Source organism: Homalodisca vitripennis, chromosome 4, assembly GCF_021130785.1.
Source record: "Homalodisca vitripennis isolate AUS2020 chromosome 4, UT_GWSS_2.1, whole genome shotgun sequence".
Classification (NCBI taxonomy): Eukaryota; Metazoa; Arthropoda; class Insecta; order Hemiptera; family Cicadellidae; genus Homalodisca; species Homalodisca vitripennis.
Window position 1 is genome coordinate 33,521,112 of NC_060210.1, and position 22,332 is coordinate 33,543,443.

General features: G+C 35.2%; 2 protein-coding genes across 6 annotated transcripts in view; both read left to right on the forward strand.

The window, feature by feature from the left end:
• LOC124359137 (dynactin subunit 1) overlaps positions 1-17,450 on the forward strand; it is a 67,923-nt gene extending 50,473 nt beyond the window's left edge. For all 5 annotated transcript variants that reach the window (XM_046811621.1, XM_046811625.1, XM_046811623.1 and 2 more), the window contains 9 exons: positions 492-726; positions 2,156-2,352; positions 3,282-3,509; positions 9,131-9,305; positions 9,420-9,586; positions 10,071-10,136; positions 13,778-13,918; positions 14,424-14,513; positions 15,417-17,450. In XM_046811621.1, the coding sequence (XP_046667577.1) occupies positions 492-726; positions 2,156-2,352; positions 3,282-3,509; positions 9,131-9,305; positions 9,420-9,586; positions 10,071-10,136; positions 13,778-13,918; positions 14,424-14,513; positions 15,417-15,569 (1,452 nt within the window). In that variant the 3' untranslated portion in view covers positions 15,570-17,450. The remainder of the gene's footprint in view (positions 1-491; positions 727-2,155; positions 2,353-3,281; positions 3,510-9,130; positions 9,306-9,419; positions 9,587-10,070; positions 10,137-13,777; positions 13,919-14,423; positions 14,514-15,416) is intronic.
• On the forward strand, positions 6,330-6,643 carry LOC124359138 (histone H1-like). The gene has a single exon (XM_046811627.1). It carries the CDS (start codon positions 6,374-6,376, stop codon positions 6,626-6,628), a length of 255 nt encoding a protein of 84 aa, XP_046667583.1. The 5' UTR covers positions 6,330-6,373; the 3' UTR covers positions 6,629-6,643.
• Positions 17,451-22,332: the final 4,882 nt, after the last annotated feature.

Below are 22,332 nucleotides of genomic sequence, written 5' to 3' on the forward strand. Positions count from 1 at the left end.
TGGCACCAAAATAAATAATCATCTCAATAATGAACTGAAAAACAGCAGGTTAGTAGGATTTCAGACATTTTATCATCGTTGATATTTAGTTTTATACTACATGATCAGTGTTAAACTTCAAACAATGTTATGCCCTTATTATTATTCTTATCCTTTATTATAAGAGATTGTACCAAAACTGTTTTGGTTTAACATCTCTTGACTAAAGATGGTTCTCCACAATGATAGCAAAATGTTTCAAGAATTTAGTTGTGTGAGCAATGTTTCAACACAGTGTGAACTGGAAAACTTAGATGTTAGACATGGGCACCAACTGTGTAAGCATAAGAACTAATGTACGTACTTTGATTCAAAGAAATATAACTGTTCAGTTCAACAACAAGATCTTTTAATAGTTTTTATGCATACAGTACATACAGAAAAATAGAGTAGTGGTTAATATTTTTTTATTATTAACAATATGTTTTCATCCGATGCCTGTTGTTCTACAGTCAGGACCGGAGCCGACAGATATGCAATTGCTGTGTCAACACTTGTCTACAGTGATGGAGGTGGCCTCCCAGCACCTCAAGCAGATCAGACGCAGGCTGGCCATCTTCGACTCTGACACTCTGCCTCTCCCTCCCACTGTTGACCTGGCCCAGTGTTGCCAACAACTGGCCCGCATCACCAAGCTGACACGGGAGGTTGCCAAGGCTGCTCTGTCTCAGGTTGGGAATGCAGGAGGTAAATGATTCTCCGACTCAGAATTTCAAATTTGTCATATTAAAAGATTTATTTTTTATGAAACATTTGGAGTTTGTCCAATCAAAAACATTAAGCACATCCAATGTTTCATTTAGCTGTGTGAAGGTATAATTAAAAATATTAATAGTACAGTGCAACCTCGTTATGTCGGATCTCCGGGTAACCCAGTTCAGTTTGGGAAAATTTTAAATTAGCTTTTTGTTGTCCATCCAGACTGGCGAGCATGGGACGGATGTTTGTTTATCAGTAGACTGTTCTTAGAACTCAATAACTAAATTTATTGTGACTTCTTGCTATAAAGATGCTGATAACAGGGAGTATACTGATGAAGGAAACACTGAAAATATCGCATTTATAAGCCATTCAGAAGCAGCATCTCATTTGGGCGAGTTAATAGTTTATTTCGAGTAACAAGAAGAGAGAACACTGGCCGAGTTTCTCATGTTGAAAAGGATGTGTGGCCACATGGCACGGAAACGGCAATCAAAACTGATGCAACTAATATTAACATAATTTTTTCAGAAAAATTAAACTATATATTGTATTATACTTTATCGTAATGGATATTTTAAGTGTTTTTCCGCAATAAAAACTATTGTATTGTTTGTACATGTTGTTCTTTAACATTCTATGTTTAACTCCGATTTTCGTTATATTGGATCAGCCGTGGTCTCCTTAGTCCGACTTAACGAGCTTCCACTTTAATTGCAATCTCTGTAAGTTATTGTTCAACTATTAGATAATTTAGAGGCTTGAATTCACCATCTCACATTGGACTTTTCATTGTTGTGACTGAAGAAATTGGTTTCTGAAAGCAGAAATATGAAATAACTCGCTATGGAATTACCTACTATTATTGAGAAATATAATATAATCATACCTAATTTAAAATAATATCTGCAAATATGTGACTAGATTTTTAATTGTTTCAATAATTGATTTAAACTATATTATTTTACCTTTAAATAAAAATATTGCAACAAAATATAACATTCTCATTAGAACTTTTAATAGTATTGTTAAATCAACTTTAAGTTATTTCTTATAAAAATAAGAAAAAGCATACACTACTTTATTGTGCAGAAAGACCTAATTGTCAATAAGATTACTGTAATGGCAATCCATGCCATTTTTTTTGTAGTTGTTTGTTGAGCTGTTATTTTGTATCATCGGAGTAAATGTAATCAAATTAATATTTAAATAATTTATTTTTAAAACCTTGACAAAGTATCAAAACACTATCCTACACACTATACTTTTAGTTTAACATTTTTTAATTTTATTGGTGCCATTTTATTTACAATTGTGCAGAATGCATATAGATTGTATTGGTTGATTGGTAGTAATTTGTTGTTTTTTTTAAATTATCATTTTAATTAATAAGTTTACATAATTAATTGTCGAACAGACAGTGAAGCAGGTGTAGATGTGAGCAAGCTATTGGAAGCTCTAGCCTCAGCATGGGAACGGATATTCGACAACGACAACAGCGGGCCGATAGCTAGTATCAAGGCAGCGGCTGCGTCTGTAGCTGGTACAGTAGCTCAGGTGGCCCAAGCCCTGCTGGACTCCGAACCTGCTGTACAACTTACCAAGGATGACAAGGTCACGCACTGATCCACCATAATAAATTTAAATATTATAATACTGTTTGTGTTTGAGAAATCACTGATTGTATGTTTTGGTTGTGGGTACACTTATGTCAAGATATTACTGTACACTCAAATAATATGTCTCCTCAAAACCTGTTAGTCTACAGTAAGTTAGTAACAGTCATTTCATTGTTACAGTTTTATATTTTGAACCCTAGATTATTCTACTGCTATATTTTGTAGGTTACAAAGTAATGTTTCTTTAAAAATAATTATTTTAATTTAAATTGTGTCTGAAAAATACAATATTACAAGTTTTCTTACTACTACATAATGGTAAGCAAATATGGTTTCAGATAAATGATGCAAGTAAAGTTCAGTTGTTTCACTTGGTAGTTGAAAGTTGTAATTAGTGTTTTCAATTTCAAACTATTTTTTTGAAATTTGAAAATTATTTAAACCCTAATTCTTTGCGCTGAATCTATCAACTATATATGAGACACAAAGTCTTATTCACATTAATAGCTCAATAAATTTGTATTATTTTGCATTTGTAATCCCCTTCCTACTTAAATATGAATGTCTATCAATTAAACATTAAGCTCTCTTCAATTCTCCACAGTGGTTGGCAATGGTTTTATACTTAGGACATTCGCAGACATATAGTTCTTTGGAGTAATTAAAGAGTAAATATGTGTATAAGTATGTCTGACATCAGGGAAAGAGTGACTAATACCTAATGTACACATAGAATTTTCCTTTTTTTTAATATTTCATCAATCTTGTGTTTTTAGACAAGTGCATAATGATCTGTTTAAGAATTTTTTCTATGCATTTGTAAACGAATGATTCAAGAACTTTCCATAAAATTACTAGACAATTACTAGAAGATAAGTTTTATGTTGGAGTCTTTTAAACTGTTTTAATAATTATTATGTATAGGCAGCGCCACCAATCACAGTGCGAGCACAGCAAGTGAAAAGCGAGTTGGAGGAAACAAAAGCACTACGCGCAAGGCTGGAGTCGCGTGAAGCAGATATAAGGGAGCTCAAGATGTCCCTACGAAGTAAGCAGGAGGAACTCGGGGAGTTGCAGGTGCGGAAGGATCTGGCAGAGAAACGTCTGGCTAACCAGTCACGAGAGGACAAGATGGCTATTGAGAAACTTGAGGCAAGCAATATTTAAATATTTTTTCATGAAACTAAATAATCATAAATCATAACCAAACAGTTTAAATAATTTGTTTCTAGTGTACTTTAGGGTTACAATAAGTGTTTAAGGGTTGATATATTTGGTTAGAATGAATTTGGCTTTGCAAGCGGTACATCATAAAATCACTGTTCTGTTACTCTTTAATAGGCAACCGACTCAATTTTCTCATATCTCTTATAATCTTGATTAAGCTTACCTTTCTTATTTTGATTCAAATTGACCTAGTGAACTCAGCCAAGCATTCAATAAAAAATTGGTATTTTTGCCAATAGACATTTTGAATTTTTGAACATGCTGGCCAAGATAAACATTGAAACCTCTAAATACCTTTGTGGCATCTGCAGTATAGAGGTAGAATATTCTGGAATACTCTGTAGACAGGGACCTGTAGATATTGGCACCATGGTGGTTGCATTAATCCATTTGTGGAACTATGCACAGAACTTTTTAATAGTTTTGTAAAAGTTTGAAAAAACTGACCAAGGATGAAATTAATGCCTGGAGATATAATACTTGTAAGGACTCAGCACCCTGCAATATTGCTCATAGCAGCCCCCTGTCAGAAACTATTCTTTTGGTCTTAAAGAAAGCAAAAGTACCCTTCTTGAAAACACTGAGCCTACCAAGACACCAAAAAAGAGACAAGGAAAACAGAATGGTGCAACAGCAAGGAAAACAAAATAGGCTATCTCGGACCTGGAGCTGAGGCTGGGTAATAGAACAGCTCAAGAGGAAACGGATCCCATGACTTCTCTAACATTGGCAGCTGAGGCCGGTCACCTTCTCCTAGCAGAAACTGTTAGAAAGAACCGGAAAATAGGTTGAAGAGTTAAACATCCATAATTCTTCCGTAGAAGCTAAACTTGCCAAAATGGAGGCAAGAATTGAAGATCAAATAGAGATGGAAGATAAGTATATGCACAAGATCAAAGCCTTACAAGAAAAATTGCAAGAAACTTTAGCTCGGGCTGAGAAGGAAAAGAATATTGACAAGAACTACAAGCTCTTTACAAAGAGTATGTTGTAAAAAGACACATAAAGACAGTCCCTCCTATTGGAAGAAAAAGTTAAGAAAATATCAGATTCGGAAAACATAATCCTTAACCACTGTAAAACAAAATCAAATTGTTCAGAGACCAACAATCAAATTCTAAAATGCCATAAAAACATAGAAACACAAACCTTATGTACACCTCCAGTTTTCCTACCAATGACACCCTTAAGGTCCTCACTAAAGTCGCAAGAGCTAATTCTATTAAAAAAGAGACTGGACAGTATGTAACACTCGGTCATGCTACTTAAAGGCCAATTGAGAGAAAAAAGTCACAAGACGACTATCTTAATCCAGTCGATTGACCTAGAAACCCAAAGCTTACCATGTCTCGAAGCGGGAAAAGAAATAGTTTTGTAAAATATCATTTAAGCATCTCGCTACAAGTTGCTAAATCCAGGTAAGCTCCTACAACTGCTAAAGAACTATGCACAGAAGCCAGATTAACATGAAATAAAATAGCTGCATCATGTAACTTCCAATCATAAAAATCAAACTTTGGTAGAAGTGCAGGTCCAACAACCCGGCAATTATTTACCACAAAAACTGTCAAATAAACCACCTTCACTTGACCTAAAAAAACTGAGTGGGGTCAAGGAAGCCACCAGTCACAGCATTGAAACTTGGGGTGGAGAAACATATGAAGAATTTTTTGACAGACATAAGGAACAATTGAATATTTAGAAAACCCTGACAATACATCTATGAGTATTTTTTTTTTAATCAGCCGGATTTCCTTAAAACAATCCACTTACTGAAGACTTCTTTAGATCAGTCAACCAAGAAGTCAAGATAAATTAAACATTACAAAACAAAGATCTTAAAAAATTCCGTAAAGTACTAAATACTGCAGACAGCTTAAAATTCTGCACCAAAATTAAACCACCTCTAAAGGAATACTTAATGATTTACTGAAAAAAAAAACGGCTTTATTGACGGAACACAGTCTTCGAAGTGAGGAACATAGCCCTTGATGCCTATCCAAGACACTGGACATGATACCAATATAGAAATGTCCTACTGTTGTTATGGGGGACATAAATGTAGATGATTTAACCACTAATATGGGTAATAAGGAATTAATTAACAGCTGGCTAGCCATAACATCCAAAAGCTACACCTCCTACCAACCATAGTCACACACGGCACTTCAATTGACTTCTATTGACTTTATATGCAATAACATTCACAATGATGATATCAAGACAGAAATCTCAACAACTGGCCTATCTCACATGAACACTGCCCATATCTGCCATTTAAACTTGCAAACTCAAAATAAAGTATTCACAATCTCAAAAAGAAGTTTCTCCCATACACAACCTTAACAATCTGAAACAAGTCCTGAAGGATGAATCATGGCAAACTCTCTACAACACTTTGACTGTAACAATGTGAATGACAATTTTAATCACATACTTATATGGGCCCTGAATTCTACATCCCCCTTGATAAAATCCAGGCCAAAAAGAGGATTCAGTTTCAAAACTACAATCGATCAAGAAGCATGCATGCTTTAAAATATTTACCTTCAGGCATTGGAAAATGAGATCTAAAGAGGGGAATAGGTTGACAAGGTGATTACAGCTCAAGCAAAGAAGGACTATGACCTTAGACTTTAAGGAAAGAACCCACTTCAAACTATATTCAAAATTCAGGAAACCAACAAAAAGCCATCTGGAATGTAATTAACCAGGAGAGATGCAGAAACAGAAAGGAAAAAAAGAGTTAAGATTTTCAGCATTGGAATTTTCAATTTAATTGATTCAAAATGTCTGATGATGGTACTACTGTGGAGAAGAGGGGCCGAGGTTGTCCCTCCAAGACAAGCGACATAAAAGAAGCAAAGAAACAAGGGAAGTCTCCTGCCAAGAAGGAGGACGGAGAGGCACCAGCAAAGAGAGGACGAGGCAGGCCTAAGAAGAAGGCTGGCGGTGCTGCTGCAGCTAAACCCAAGGTTAAGGCCAGTGCAGGCAAGAGAGGATGGCCCAAGAAGGAGAAGAAATCTGAAGAGGAGGAGGAATAAACTGTGTTAATTTATTTTATGTGTCAGACAGGGACTGTCCAAGCGACGGCCAACAACCAAAATGTGTTCCCTTTATTGGGCTATACGTAAATCATGTGATGCATTTTTACAAAAGAGATTATATAAAATAGACTTTCTGTGTAGTAATATCATGTAACGATGTAATTTCACACGATACTGTTTGATTTCAAACTCAATAATGTTTTAAGGATTAATATCTTATGGAATTTTTTTGAACTGATAACCTAATGTTCTATACATTTTGTTTTACTGCGAGAATTACGTAAATATTGGGAAGGTCCAAATCACTCTAAAGTTTATCATGTGATTCAAGTGTAGCTTCATACGTATCGCATCACGTTGGTGTGTGTTCCTTGTATCTTTTAGGTCCTTTTTTGTTTGAGTGAGAACATGGTTCTTCCTATGTAATCCATCTTTTATATATAGTAATTAATTACCTGATTGCATTTATCTCACAGAGCATTAACCCCCATAGAGTTAGTAGTAGATAATAGGTTGATTAAAGATCCCCTCCTCGTTGCACAACATCTAACATAACCATTTCAGTACAGCTGCAGATAACACCCAGAATCACTATACAGTACCTAATTTAGAAACAGAATCATTTGAACTCCAAAATCTGCTAGAACTCATAATAAACCCAACCACAAGATCTGAAATATCAAAAATTATCTGTGGCTTAAAATCAAAACCATCTTCTGGATTTGACACCCCTGTTATCACACATTGTTAACTTATCCTTTAAGGAAAGTATTTTCCCAAAAGCCTTGAAATCATCCAAAATAGGTTCCTCGTAATTCCAAAATTTAAAAAAAGAACTCGCAATCTCAATAGAAAACTGCAGACCCATATCCCTCTTATCTACAATATCCAAAGTAATTGAAAAGGCAATGCTAGGCTGATTGATGAGACATCTACACATAACACAGCTATGGTAGGAAGGGCCGATTCTACAGACTTTTGAGTTTAGCTCCAGTTTAACTTTCTTTTATTGCAACATCTGGTACCTGGCGCTGTCTCAGACTTTTAATGAGACTATTGATGAGTCATCTTATTAATAACAACATCCTCAGTAGTCAACAACATGGTTTCCTAAAGGGAAGGTCAACCACCACAGCCCTGACTAGCCTTCTTGATTACATTATCAATAAGATGGAGGAAGGAGCATCTGTTACTGAGTTTCTTGTAGATTTCACTAAAGCATTTACAGTTTTAGACCACTCTCTACTGCTAAACAAAATGAAGAGCATGGGAATAAAAGGCAAAGCTTCAAATTGGTTCTCAAACTATCTGGCAGGAAGAACACAAATTTTTGTTGAATTGGCGTACACCAAAAACCACACTACCCACACAGTAAGGTCACCTTTACACCCTATCAATAAAGGTGTACCCCAAGGCTCAGTATTAGGACCAATCCTTTTCATCCTGTTGACTAACAAATTGCCAAGATATCTTCAAGAATATGGGCAAGCAGTTATATATGCGGATTGTAGTGCACTCTTAGTTACTGACAAACAGAAAAAACATTAGAAATTTCATCGTTTATTACATACAACATGGCTAAGCAGTATTGTCAAATCAATTTTCTTGTACTTAATGAGAAAAAACTAAATAATTAAATTTCGGACACAGAACCAGCTAGGGCTACTAGACATTAAACTAGAAAGTGAAGCAAAATATCTTGGAGTTATAATTGACAGCAACCTCACTTGGGCATCACATATAGACAACCTTTGTGGAAAATTAAATACTAGCCTGTAGGCACTCAAAACACATACTCCTGTAACTTTGAAACAGCAAAAGTAGTATACCATTCGCTATTTCAGTCGCATATTCGGTATGAACTTATAGTATGGGGAAATTCTATGCCAGGAATGCAGTCTTGGTACCACAGAAGAAAACAGTAAAAACTTTAATAGGCCTAAACCAATATGACTTTTTGAAGTGCGTTCCAAGAACTTAAAATACTGAATGTTATATCCCTTTACATTCTTGAAGTGGTCAAACATGCAGTAGACAGGAGTCACCATAGACTAGGAGATGCTCACCAATACAGCACTAGGAACAACATAAACTTTGCCATGCTGATTCACCACACATCTCTCTACGAGAAGAAACCGTGCTACGCAGGAGCTAGGCTGTTCAACCTCCTAACTGAACAGTTAAAAAGAATCCGTGAAGACAAAACCTTCAACAAGCATCTCATGGAGTGGTTGTTAGAGCACACATTCTACTACACTTTGGAAGAATTTGAACTGGAAGAACCAGACTAACCTTACTTGGTTTTAACTTAATATACATTTCAATCAAGACTCTAATTATATTAGAACTTTCTTTTACCGTGTATATAAAACTTTTGACACAATTACTGTTCTCAAAAAATATGTAAATAAAGAAGTGTGTCTATTGCTTATTAATGTTTTATTTTGATTATTACCTATCCTTTTGTAAAATGTAACTTAATTAATTTCATTCCAACAGCGCAAACTTGAAGAGGCACAAAAACAGATGCAAAGAAAAGAGAAGGAGTTTGAGGAGACCATGGATCATCTTCAGGCTGACATTGATTCCCTGGAAAGTGAGCGAGGCGAGCTGAAAGATAAACTTAAGAACTACTCTAAGAAGGTGTTCATTGAAGGAGTCAAATCATCTGTTGGTAAATATGCTTAAATTCCTATTATAAGCTTGACGTGTTACTTAATTAGAAAATGTCAGTGTTTTATTGATCAAGGTGTACAATTGTTACTAATGTGAACTACTGATGTTTTAGTGAATGCCACACTCAGCTCTAGCCAGAATACATCAGTCAGGGAGTCACCACTTCTCCTCAATGAGATCAGATCTCTCAAACTGGCACTCAAAAATGAACAATCAGAGAAATTCAAACTTCAGATTGATCATATAAAGAACCTGCTAGATCAATTAAAGCCATTAAATGTAAGTGTTGTAATCTAAGCCTTTTTGTAGTTTAAAATGAAAATACACTTCAGTTTATTCTGTAGAATGTGAATTATGAAAAACTTAATATTTTATAAAATAATAAAACGTAATGCAGTTATGTTTGTTCTATTAAACTAGTTGTATGCTATTTATACATTCAATTAGACATATTGATTCACTATAATTTTTTACTGTTGATTTTAACACATTAAAAAAAATACGTTTATCCTTTTTTTAGGGATGAATTGTAATGTTCAATGCTCAAAAAGTTTTAATTGAAAGCATATTTTTTGGTTATGCATCATATTGATTTTTTTACATTTTTATGAAAAAGTAATCATTGCCTCTTCCCTAAATGGAACATTGTATCAATTACTAAAATTTATTTTTAACTTATTCATTATTGTTTAGTTATTATTACTATCCTTAAAGGCTGTTTCTTTAAATTTATGAAATTTTACATTATAATCTTTATTTTCAGATTCCCAAACGTAAATCCACTGAAGAGCTAAAACATCTCTCAATAAAAGCTCAAACTCTTCTTTCAGTAAGTAAAAGAATAATCCTTTCAGTCACTACTCATTAAGTTTGAAATATTTGTATTTTATTTTATTTTTAACAATTTAATTCTATTAAAAGTCTAGAAATCAAACATTATACTATGGCCCGACTGAATTTAAACATCCTTGGTAACACACGTGATAACCGAGAAAGCAGTAATACACCCCATGGATATGTTTGGTTATGGCTCTGTAGGAGGAGCAGAACTGATGAGCAGGTGGTCAGAGTTAGACAAAGGGTGCTCCCCTCCTGCTGCCCAGAGTGAAGGTCGTATATAAATACTTCCTTGGCAAGCGCGATAAGCATAGAGTGTGCACAGGGCAGTTCTAAGGGCTTTTGTAAACTAAAAAACTCCAAGAGAAATAATGTATAATATTGGATATAACTGTATTTCATATCTATAACATCTCACATAATTCTTATACAACAAAAAAATGAAAAAGGGTTTTAGATTGAAAATCATTTTTATTGGGTTAAAATCTTGTTGGCCATCAGTATAGCTGGCTCTTTAAGTTATAAAAAATATGAGTATGTACTTTAAGTCTTGGTTTTAGGCAGATTTGTTGCCATACCCAAGCAAAAACGGCTGAACTAAAGAAATAAGTTTGCTACGGTATTTATATAAACTTTATCGCGATTGGAAGGAATATCATTTAAGGACATTTTGCTTTTATAGTATAAAAATATATCATTCCTTCGGTTATCTATATTTATAAAAGGAGCTGTCCTGACTGACTGATTGATTGATTCATCAACGCCCAGCAAACACCATGAAAGATAGAGGCATGAAATTTGGTACATAGGTTTATTAAAGGCCCTAGAGGCTCATTAAAAAAGAATTCTCACTATCTAACCTTAAGGCTCTGCCCAACTAACCTCTTAAGTTGTGAAAAATCCCATAAAAAATGTACTGTAGCAAACATATGTTATTAATTGAAAGAGCATTTTAAATGCATAAAAATATATATATATATATATATATATATATATATATATATATATATATATATACGGGGTGTCCCACAAAGAAGTTTAAACATTTGATTTTATATTACTTGCCCATTTATACACCAAACATTTTCAAACTGTACACAATTCAGTTAATAGGTTTTAAATATATTCTGTGAAAAAATTTCAGCTCTCTAGTATTTGTTGAAACAAAATGGTGGCATTTTGAAAAACTGTACTATAAAAACAGTATTTTTGGTTTTGTAAAATTATTTATTATATTCTAGGGAAGTAAAGCATTTTAATCATTTTTAATTGTCACCATTTTGTTTCTACAATTGTTGGGAGGCTTTAATTTTCACAGAACATTTCAAAACCTACTTTATTAATTGTGTATATTTTGAAAACATTCAGTGCTTAAATGGGCAAGTAATACAAAATGAAACGTTTAAACCTCTTGGTGGGACACTCTGTATATTTATGTATATGTATACAGAGTGCTCATTAAGTCATGCACATAAAAGAGAACGTATGTATAAATAGTAGTTTCATTTGAATTAAAATGTTGAGTTTACTGCTTTTCTACTATATTACATTTTCTCAAGAGCAGCGAGTTTTTATTGTTGAGCGTTATTTATCACGCAGATCATATGCACAAGTTGTTAACGAATTTCATGAGAAATATCCTGATGATGCATTGCCTCATAATTCAACAATAATGAGACTAATTGCCTGTTTCCATGAATTTAGATCAGTTGCAGACAGGAAGAGAACCGGGAGGTCAGTCACCATTTTCTAAACTGTATGACGTTAGAAATGTTATGCTACACTCGCCTTCAAAAAGTTAAAGGAGACTGGCTTTCAACACATTCTAAGATTTCATACTGTAGTGCTCAGAAAACGATTAAAAAATTAAAATTTCTTGGACATCATGTACATAATGTTCAGGAAATGAAAGAGCCAGACAGAGAAATGCGCTTTCTGTACTGTAGATGGTTTCGGACATTCGTTGATACCAATGGAGTTGTACAGCTTGACCATGTTTTCTTTACTGGTAAGGCTTTTTTTCATCTCAGTGTTTATGTCAATATCCAAAATACAAGAATTTGGTCAACAGAAAATCCTTATTTCTTCCACAAAACTTCCTTGCACTGCCAGAAAATTAGAGTGTGGTGTGCCGTATCATGTCGTCGAATAGTGCACTCTCTATTTTTTATGAAGGATTGTAGACAGTGTTGTGTACCAAGTCATCATTACACTGTTTATTTAATTTATTTATCCAGAGGGAAAAAGACGGTTAGTCCCTGCGCTTAGTCCTAAAAAGTTACTTATATTTGCGCCTCCGTTACTTATATTTGTGTCTTCCGAATCTGAAACTTTTACAGAATCTGATCAGATTTGAGGACTCCTGTTCTCTGATGTCCTTGGGGCTGAAGAGATATGCTCCCAGGAATCTTTCCTGAATTTTTGATATGGCAGGACAATTTAACCAAATATGCTCCGCTGATTCCTCCTCTTCTCCGCAGAGTCTACATTCGTCAGTCTGGCTAAGGCCCACCCTCATAAGATGTTTCCTTAGGGGGCCATGTCCTGTCCACATTCCTAATATCATTCTTATATCCTCCTTTCTCTGACCTAGGAGAGATGCTACCCTTTAGCATAAGGGGAGATAAACATTTTAGATTTTTTTTAAGGGAGAAGCTGATCTCCTTTTATGCCTTATTCTGCCCGTCCTCATGGGCCACTGGCGTATGCGAGGATCTTATCAAACAGAATAAGGGGGAGAGTCGATACAGTACAAGGTCGATCGATGGTACTGATAAAAAGTGCAACGGTCACAGACAGGATTCGAACCTGCGCTATCTCTAACTCAGACTCTTAGACCACTCGGCCATCGGCACTCCCAGGCCGATTGTCTGAATCTGAGTCTCTACTCCAATTAAAGTTTCTTATCCTCTTTTCCCAATCTTTTACAAGAGCTTTGCTGTTGGAGAAAGTTATCCCCTAAGCTGTTTATTTCGTTGCTTCAAAATGATAAACCTGATTGTTGGTTGTAGCACAGTACCAAATGTCATACATCTAATGACACAATGCAATTCTTACGTGGGTGTTTTGATGATCGTATCATATCTAAAGGGTTATGGCCCCCAAGATTCCTTGATTCATGTTTTCAGATTTTTTCTTGTGGAGGAGTTACCTTAAATATAAAGTTTCTAAAAACCGGCCACACATTGGATGAATTGAAAATGAATATAACAATGGAAATCAACATCACTGTAAATGTGCTGAAAAGTCTCATCAAACATGAAAAAATGAGTTCATGAATACAGTACTGAAGGTAGCCATTTTGACCATTTGCTGTAAAATTGTCTTCCAAATGTGGAAGTAAGAATATCAATTTAAGTAAGCTAGGGACACCTACAAAACTTCTAAGCACTGCGTTAGTCTCCTTCGAAGAGATATCATGTAGCCCATGTTCAGTAACATCTCTACAACAATTTTACTGCAACCCTCACAGTGTATTTCACAGTATATAGAAATCACAGTCCTGTAGCAAATAAGCAAATTAGATTGGACATTCTTTACATCAACTATGCCACTTAATTGGATGAAATTTGTAACTTGCCAGACAGTGTTAGACGAGATTCCGTGTAATTACAGTGATTATGCCTTGTTTAGGATATTCAGAGAGACATGTTGCCAACAGTAGTGGACATCAGCAAGCGAAGGCCTGGAGAACCTTCTCTAGAACCTGCCAATCACATTGTCCGCCGCATGCAGCAAGAGAAACTTCTTCAGGATCGGGTCAATAAGCTGCAGGTCAGCTGTTCATCAGTTTATTATTTTTATCAACCACTTCTATTATGTTTTACTAAACAGCAACTTACACTACAAATTGTGTTAATTTAGTGCCCTAATAAATTTATGTTAACTAATGTTGATGTTATTCAACATAAAAGTTTTACATCATGATTATAACATTAAAAAATTACGGATAAAAATTATTGGCTGAGCATTAGCAAAACCTATTACTCAGGAGTAGAAAAGTTTTCTTTTGTTTACTGGATATCTAGAGAATGAATTAACATACAGACTTAAATTTCAGCCGCTATACATCACGAGCGGTTGGGCTGCCTCACCCTGTATATTGTCTTTATAGTCTAATCACTTCCTTCCAGTCCTAAGGCCTTATAACTTTTTTGGTCTTAAATATCCATACTGTTTTACTCTCATTTTGATTTCCAGTCACCATCACCATTGCAAAAAAAAAGAAATTACATTTTTTGTATTGTTAAAAAAATTTCACTATTCAAATGTTTTCCAGGATGAAGTGATGTGCGAAATAGTTAAGCGAAAACGAGGAGGTAAAGTTGAGACAGATCTTGCAGTTTTTCCTACACCAGAGATGTCTAAGGTGAGTCTTTAGATGGTATCAGTGACCTTTACTGTAAATAACCATGTGTTGATAGTTTTCATAACAGTACTCAAACTGATGCTCAAGCAATTCAGGTTATCTCTTAAAGCACGGTATGTGGATATGTTTTTACCATCAGAATAACGCTAATTGCCAAGTATTCTGCCAAGAGTTTAGTTCCAAGAACATCAGGAAAAAATGGTAGTAACCAGTAACGAGTAGCAGAGTTGCAAATATTTATATATATATATATATATACTGCTCCATCTTCCTTTTCTAACTCTACGTGTGAATCACCTTTTACACCATATATATGATATCTATCCCTTTCTGTCCGGCAATTTTATTTATACATGCAGTTACTGTTTTGTTCTTCTTTTTCTTCTCTGAAATTTACGTAACAACTTATTTTCTGTGTTTAATAGTAGCTCAGCCTGATCAAGATTTCTACTCACATAGGCCAATGCTCTATATTATCTTTGAGTTACTAAAAAGGTATTCTGCAATAATTGTATATTTTTTAGAAATAAATCATCATTTATTGTCATTCATTCATTTATTAAAGTATTTTTCTTGTTATACTGCAGATCCTATATTTGACTGGTTACTAGGTTATTAATTAATTTTCCATTTTATATCCGTGTTTTTATTCAGTGTACCTTGTATTATTTTTTTAAGTACACCTACATTGTATTATTGGTACTGAACAAGTATTAAGTGATCAAAACATTTTTTTACTGTAAATCTTGTTTGAAAGATATTTTAAGATTAATTTCTATCACTCTGAATGTATGGTGATCTGAATCAAATCTTACTGTGCAAGGAGATTGTGAATACACAGATGGGTTGTAAGTTGGTGAATATCGTGAAATAAGAATTATTTTTGGAATCTCTGTATTACAGGCTCTTGCCGAGACTGAACCAATTGTAATCGGGGAGTTGACATTGCCTCGGACAGAGAACGACTCCAAGAATGTTGTTCCCGTCTACCTGGACTCTATAGCTTGCGTTAAACAGCTGCAAGAAAAACTGCTAACTTTGACAGTTGGATCGTAAACCATTAACGTTCATGCCCCACCTCCATGACTGCTCATTAAAGTTATTTATTTCATCACTTTTTCTCATTTTGGTTGTACCTTTTGCAAATTGAGTTTATATTATTTAAAACGTATATAGTATACTGGAAATATACAATAACTATGGTAATATAATGTCTAATGGTTGCATGCCAGAATAAGTGATCCAGCACATTGTGAAACAGTAGCACAATTATGTTTTTGTTACAAGAAGTACTAGCATAAATAATTTTTGTTTTAACTTATATCTCAGCTTTCATTGTAAAAAGAGCCTAACTTATTTATTTATACTTAGAGCCTAGTCCTTTTTCTATTTATACTTATGTAAACAATGTTCTTTTTGTTTTAATAAAATTTTTTTATTTAATGAATACTATTTATTTATTACAAAAACAATTATTTAGGCTGGAAAGTATAGCCATTTCTATTCTCAAATAATCATAATGACTTATTGAATTTCGTTTCTTTCTTTTTTATATTGATATGCACTGTGCAATAATATTTTTCATAGTAGCTATTTGTTTTTGATCAATTAGGAAAAGTAAAAATAGCCATGATGCATTTTATTTTAAAGTGATCACTGATTTTGTAATTTATTTTTGTACGTTTTTGAAGAGACTACTTCTTCTGGTGGGCTATGGGTGTGTGTTTTGTGCGGGGGGAAATCTTCGTTTCGCGTTACGTAATGTTACGTCACGCTTGTTTACGAAGCTGCTAGGGGGGGACTAATTTTTATTCCTTATTTCGGAAATACAAGATTGTAGTGGAAATGATACAGACCAAAAGAATGGAAAGACAGAAATAATTACTAAATGTTCATTGCCATTATACTTTAAAAATGAAATTATGGGTTTGTAATAACTGAAATAAGAAGTAAAAAATAAAAATTGTGGAATAAAATCTTGCTAAATATCTTGCTATGTCATATTTGTCTTTTATTGTTTGACATTGTTTAATTTAATTTATCTTTCAAAAAGTCAATTAATGATTTTAACGTTTCTTCAGTGAAATTTGTCTTAAAATCTGTTTTTACTTAATTTATTATAAGTGAATTTATGGTAAAGCCCAATGTAATTGAGTAAAGGTTAAAATAATAATCAACAGAAAGATTATTTTTTTTAGGATCAATTAACACTACAGCTTTGTTAGCTAGAAAAGATATAATCAGTTCATTTTAAATCCTTTTGTAAATCTCGTCAGGACTAGTTGTGAACTAGAATAAGAATTAATATTAGCCACGCTGAAATTCAATTGGAATCAGATGAGCTTTAATCACTGCTATTAAATGATGTGTTAAGTTTATCAATCTTACTTTGGATTCAATAGTAAATAAATTAGTAGTTCGTAAATTTACTCAAACCAGTATTTTACCATATATTTTAGTCTGTGTTTGATTTTATTCACAGTCTGTTATAAGAAGTAGTCACTTCTGTTGGTCAGTCCTGCTACTGCCTTTCCATTTAAAAAATGTTTGTTTTGATATCTTTCTATGGACTAAAGCTTGGAAACCTTTATGTGATGAAATATGTTAAATTAACACTATACAGTAATTTAAGGCTGTATTTGAAAAGGCTTTTATAGAAGAATTTATAATAAGAAAAAGATATAAGCATAGAAACTCATTTATGTACAATAATTTTTGTAAAAAGCTAATAAGTGTTATTTTGATTTACTGTGTAATTTATTGTGATACTTATATGTAAGTTTTATAGGGCAACCAATCTCAAAAGGGTAGTGTGCAAAATAAACAAAAGATAACAAAGTTTGAAGTGGCTCTTACCTTTTTTCTAATGTCGTATGTATATTGTGTATTAAATGCTGTGCTTTATTAATTGTATAAAATATAATCTATTTTGTAAAATCTGTTTTTCTTTGTATTCCATTGCTTGTCCTGTCTATTTTTACCTGTATAATCTTTTGATCTTCGACTTCCTGATGGCCTAGAACGATGTAATTTGAAATATATACTCTCTACAGACAAAGCAAAGTTTTCATGAAGATTTTCAACCTTCCACAGGAACTGAAATGAGTTGCTAACCCTAGAAGAATTATATTTTGTTTTACAACTGTGCACTGTCCTGTACAAAGGGGAAACTACACACATGTATATTATGTTCTCAAAAAAGTACCATCAGTGGAAATACCTTAGATTGGAAGTAGATTACAGTGGTTCTGACTATTCTGTTTAGAAGGAGTTATGCCCTAGGATTTATTCCAACGAACTGGAGGATGGCACTTGCGGTGTTTGTGCGAAAAAGGACAGGGATCTGCCCCAACTCGACTCATACAGATCTATAAGCCTAACCTCTTACATGGTAAAAAACTAAGGAAAAAGTAATTAATAGACATCTAAGGGTTGAAACCTTACAGGTACACCCACTGTGTCTATATCAGTATGCATACGTGGAAGGTAAGTCAACTACCACTGCTATCTACAGCGGTGGAGGATACCTTCAAGGAAAAGGAAGCGCTAGTCAGCGTCTTTATGGATATTGAAGAAGCTTTCAACCGAGTAGCATATCAATCCATAAAGACAGCACTGGAAAGGTTTGCAGTTCCCCCAGATGCTGTCAAGTGGATAGTAGACCTCCTAAAAAGTAGACAAGTTACTGCAAAGATCTGGAATGAATTGTTCACTAACACAGTTGGGAAAGGCCGCCCCCAGGGAGAGATTCTGTCTCCCCTCCTGTGGGCAATGGTGTTTGACGACTTCCCAACTAAGAGAGCAGAGATAGACTTACCTTCCATGTATGCATACTGATATAGACTGAGTGGGTGTACCTGTAAGGTTTCAACCCTTAGATGTCTATTAATTATTTTTTACCATGAAGGAGGTTAGGCTTCGGCTTGAGACGGATCCTTGTCCTTTTTTCGTACAAACACCGCAAGTGCCATCCTCCAGTTCGTTGGAATAAATTCCTAGGGCATAACTGCTTCGAAACAGAGTCAAGAGTGTTTAGTAGGATATTCATCCTTCTTGGAGAAGGGCTGGGAAAACTCCATCTCCGGTCCCAGGAGATTGAAATGGCTTAAAGGATTTTATTGTTCATTTAATCCTTTTAGATGTAAAGATTCTTTTTGACTCTTGTCTGGATTTAGCAATCTCCTGGCCAGATTTCTCCCCCTCTAGAGAACTCTTTAATCTGTTTTATCTGTATTGGGGCAGTTTTTCTCATAGATCTTTATGATGGCTTGCTCTACCAATTGAGCCGACCTTCCTAGTCCAAATTCTTTTTTCTGATAGGGTTCTGTTTCCTCCAGCTCTTTGACTAGGGACACTCATCCAAAATGACTAGGAGTTCCAAAATCCACACCTCCAGTTGGTGGATATATTTACCTCAACTCCCGCCTCTATGTCGAACCTAATGGGGCAGTGGTTAGAAAGTGAGGCATCCTGTGAAACGTACCACCTTTCTATGTTAATGTTTTTGAGTCCTTTAGATAAGGTTATGTCCAGAACTTCTTGTCTTACTCTAGTTATAAAAGTAGGGCTAGACCTCCTATTTTCTAGAACAAGATCGTTACTAAATAAAAATTGCAGAAGCTCCTCACTTCTTGGGTTAATATTGGTGCTGCCCCAGTAGGTGTGGTGTGCATTGCAGTCATAGCTGAGGATTAGAGCTACATCCCTTTCTCCGCAGTACTGAAGTAGCTCTTGTATTTCCACTGGTGGACAGTGTGTTGAAGAGTTTGGGAAGTATGCTGGGGCAATAATTACCTCTTTTTTCCCCTTGTGAGGCTGCATTCACTGCCACCACCATCACGTCTTTGCTAGATCTGGAACAGGAAAAGCAGTTATATGTTTTTAAAGTAACACACATGCTCTTGGGTTTTCAATTGATCGATCTTATATGAGATTACCTACCTGAGTTGTTGGTCCTCTGATGTAACCTCTGTTGATCCTGGATTAGGGCGATATCCTGGCCTGTTGTGATAAACCTCCTACTCATGAGACTGGTGTACTCTTGGCATGGTGTAGGTTTATCTGAATGTGGCGCATACTTACACCTTTTTACCAGCTCCTCCTGGTGCTTCATCCATGTTCATCTTCTTGGAGTAACTGAGGATGGTGCCCCTTTTCTTCCCCTGGCCGAAACCGATGGTCCTTTCAGAGTAGGTCCCTTCCTCAGGAAGAGGTAGTAAGTTGGTGTTTCATTTTGTACCGCACTGTCCTTAAGAGTAGACCTCTCTGTTAAGGTATTTGCAGATTCCTCTGATACCTTTGTGGTCTCTTCCACTTCCATCTCTTCAGCAGTGTTCTTTTTTTGTGACGGTCTCAGACTTTCCTCAGGTCTCCCCCTCCTTTTTGGGGTCCAGTTATTTTTTCTTCAGTCTCAACTGAATTTTCCCAAACTTGTAGCTGATCCATGGACCCTCCTTCTCCATCATATTTGCTATAGCACAATAGACTGCCAGGGTTATCAGCACTGACACTCTCATCACTTCTATGCAGAACATTCCATTCTTCAACCTTTAGCACATTATTTTGTGCTTTTAAGAACTTCCATGATCTTATCAGTGGATTTGTTTGTACTGTTTGGAAAGCAGGCTGTAATGATTCTTGCACGAGGAATTTCTCGCTCTGAAACAATCCTCAGATTGGTTCCCTCCCAAGGCTTGTTGTTTTTCTTTCAACCATTCAGTTTTATTATTGTTTTCACATGTGAAAATCGTTGAAGCTTGGAGAATTCGCACCCTTATACTCTCTGCAGCTTGTTTATATGACAGTTTTTGGGGAGATGCGGATTGCTCTATCCATGACCTCTGTTGTCCCTCTTCATTTCTTGTTTTCTTTCTCTACGAGCTTCTGGAGTGGAGCCATCAAAGTGAGGTCTTTTTGGTTTTCCCTCTCTTTGCATTTTGTGAAACTTGTTTTGTTCTGAGATTGGTTTTAAGGCCAAACCCTGGCTTCGTCTAGGGAGTACCCTCGTCTATGAAACTATGCTATATGTTTTTTGGTGACACCATCCAATTTAGGGATTGCTCGGAACGGCTGTACCCTTTAGCGTTCATCCTCCAGTATGGCATCCTCCTCTGATGTATCAACTCTAACTGAGTCGAGGGATCCAGGACTTCTGCTAGGAGGTCCACCTGTGTTTTGGTTGTTCAGGACAGCTATAGTCAATACCCATTTCTAGTCCCTTCGTTTTTTTTTTTTTTTTATATATTTTCATCCACTTTTTGAGAGCTTTCTGGTTTGGTTTGTTGTTTAATCCTTTGTACTCATTGTGTTTCCACGAGTAGTGAGATCTGAAGGTATTCCAGAGTTCGCAAATTAAAGATCAAGTTCTCCCTTGACCATGCAGCCCTCGGCATTTATGCTGCTTTACCTTGGCTTGGAAAGACAGAGAAAATTAGATATAGTTATAGGAAAGTATAGTTGAAGTTAGAATTTTGGAAAAAAATTTTCCTGAAAGCTTGAGGTTGGACTGAAATAACATTCTAGTTTTGTTATTTCACAATGGCACCTGTCAGTCCGTCCAACGCTTTTTAGGAGAAATCACCGAATCAAATGTGATGCTTGAACTTACAACTACTCCAATGTTACGTGAAAAAGGAGTTCGGAGTAGGGTGCAGTGGCGGCCTATGTACAAATTAGAATAATGCTCTTCACATGATTCTGGTATTAGTGGAAAATTCACTATTAAAATTATTTCACTATGGCCTCTGGTAGTGAAGAATCTGGTGTCACCTACATTCCTTGATAGAAAAAGATGGGTGATTGAATCTCTTCCTTTAGTTCTCAGCAAGATCGTTGTTGAAAATGTCAAGTCATTTGATTCTCGAGATATCCTTCAGAAAATCAGACAATAAAGAGGTTTGTCCAGCCTACTGAGAAATATTGGCCTAGGGATATATTCAATCACCAGTAAAACTCAGTAAAGTCTACCCCAAGTTCAAGAAAGGTTGCCGACTCAGAAGTCAGTAACTATAGACCAATACCTCTTCTATCAACTTCCTCAAAAGTAATACAAAAGGTTGTACAGACTAATAGGTCACAAATACCACAACTTTCTACCTGATGGACAGCATGGCTTTATCAGAGAGGTCTTAATTAAGTTTAATGAGTTCATCATTGACAATTTATCATCATCATCTGGTGACTACTGTGCTACTTGACTTGAGTAAAGTCTTTGATTGTCTTGGACACGACCTAATACTAAATAAACTAGAACAACTTAGTATCAAAGGTCAGGCCTTAAGATAGTTTAGCAGCTACCTGGAAGGGCGCCAACAGATCGTTGAGCTGAGACATACATAAGGGAGTAACGCAGAAGGTCAGATCATCACCCCTACAAACAAACAAGAGATTAAAGCTTTTGACAAGACAAATCAAAGACACCAAGAAACCCAATTTCTGATCAAAATTGGTACTGTTAGAATACAGGTAAAGTTACAACTTAAGTTGGACACTGTCTGGTGGTCTCAACTTATAAATCTCCAATTTTTACTATTATTGTTCTTTTATCAAGACGTTTAAAATAGGGTGTCACACAATGAGATTACCACAAAAACTTTTTTGATACCTTCCATTTTATAACCACCACCTTTTAACTTTTATGATAAAAGAAGAAAATAGCAAAAAATATAGATCTCTTAGATGACACTATTCAACATATCGTCAAATTGGTGTTAAAATTGAACCCGCAGGGCTCCAAGGTTAATAACTCCCTTAAACTTACAAAAATAAAATGTGCAATAATGGATTGTTTGATTTTAAATTAATGAAGAATTGTATCGAA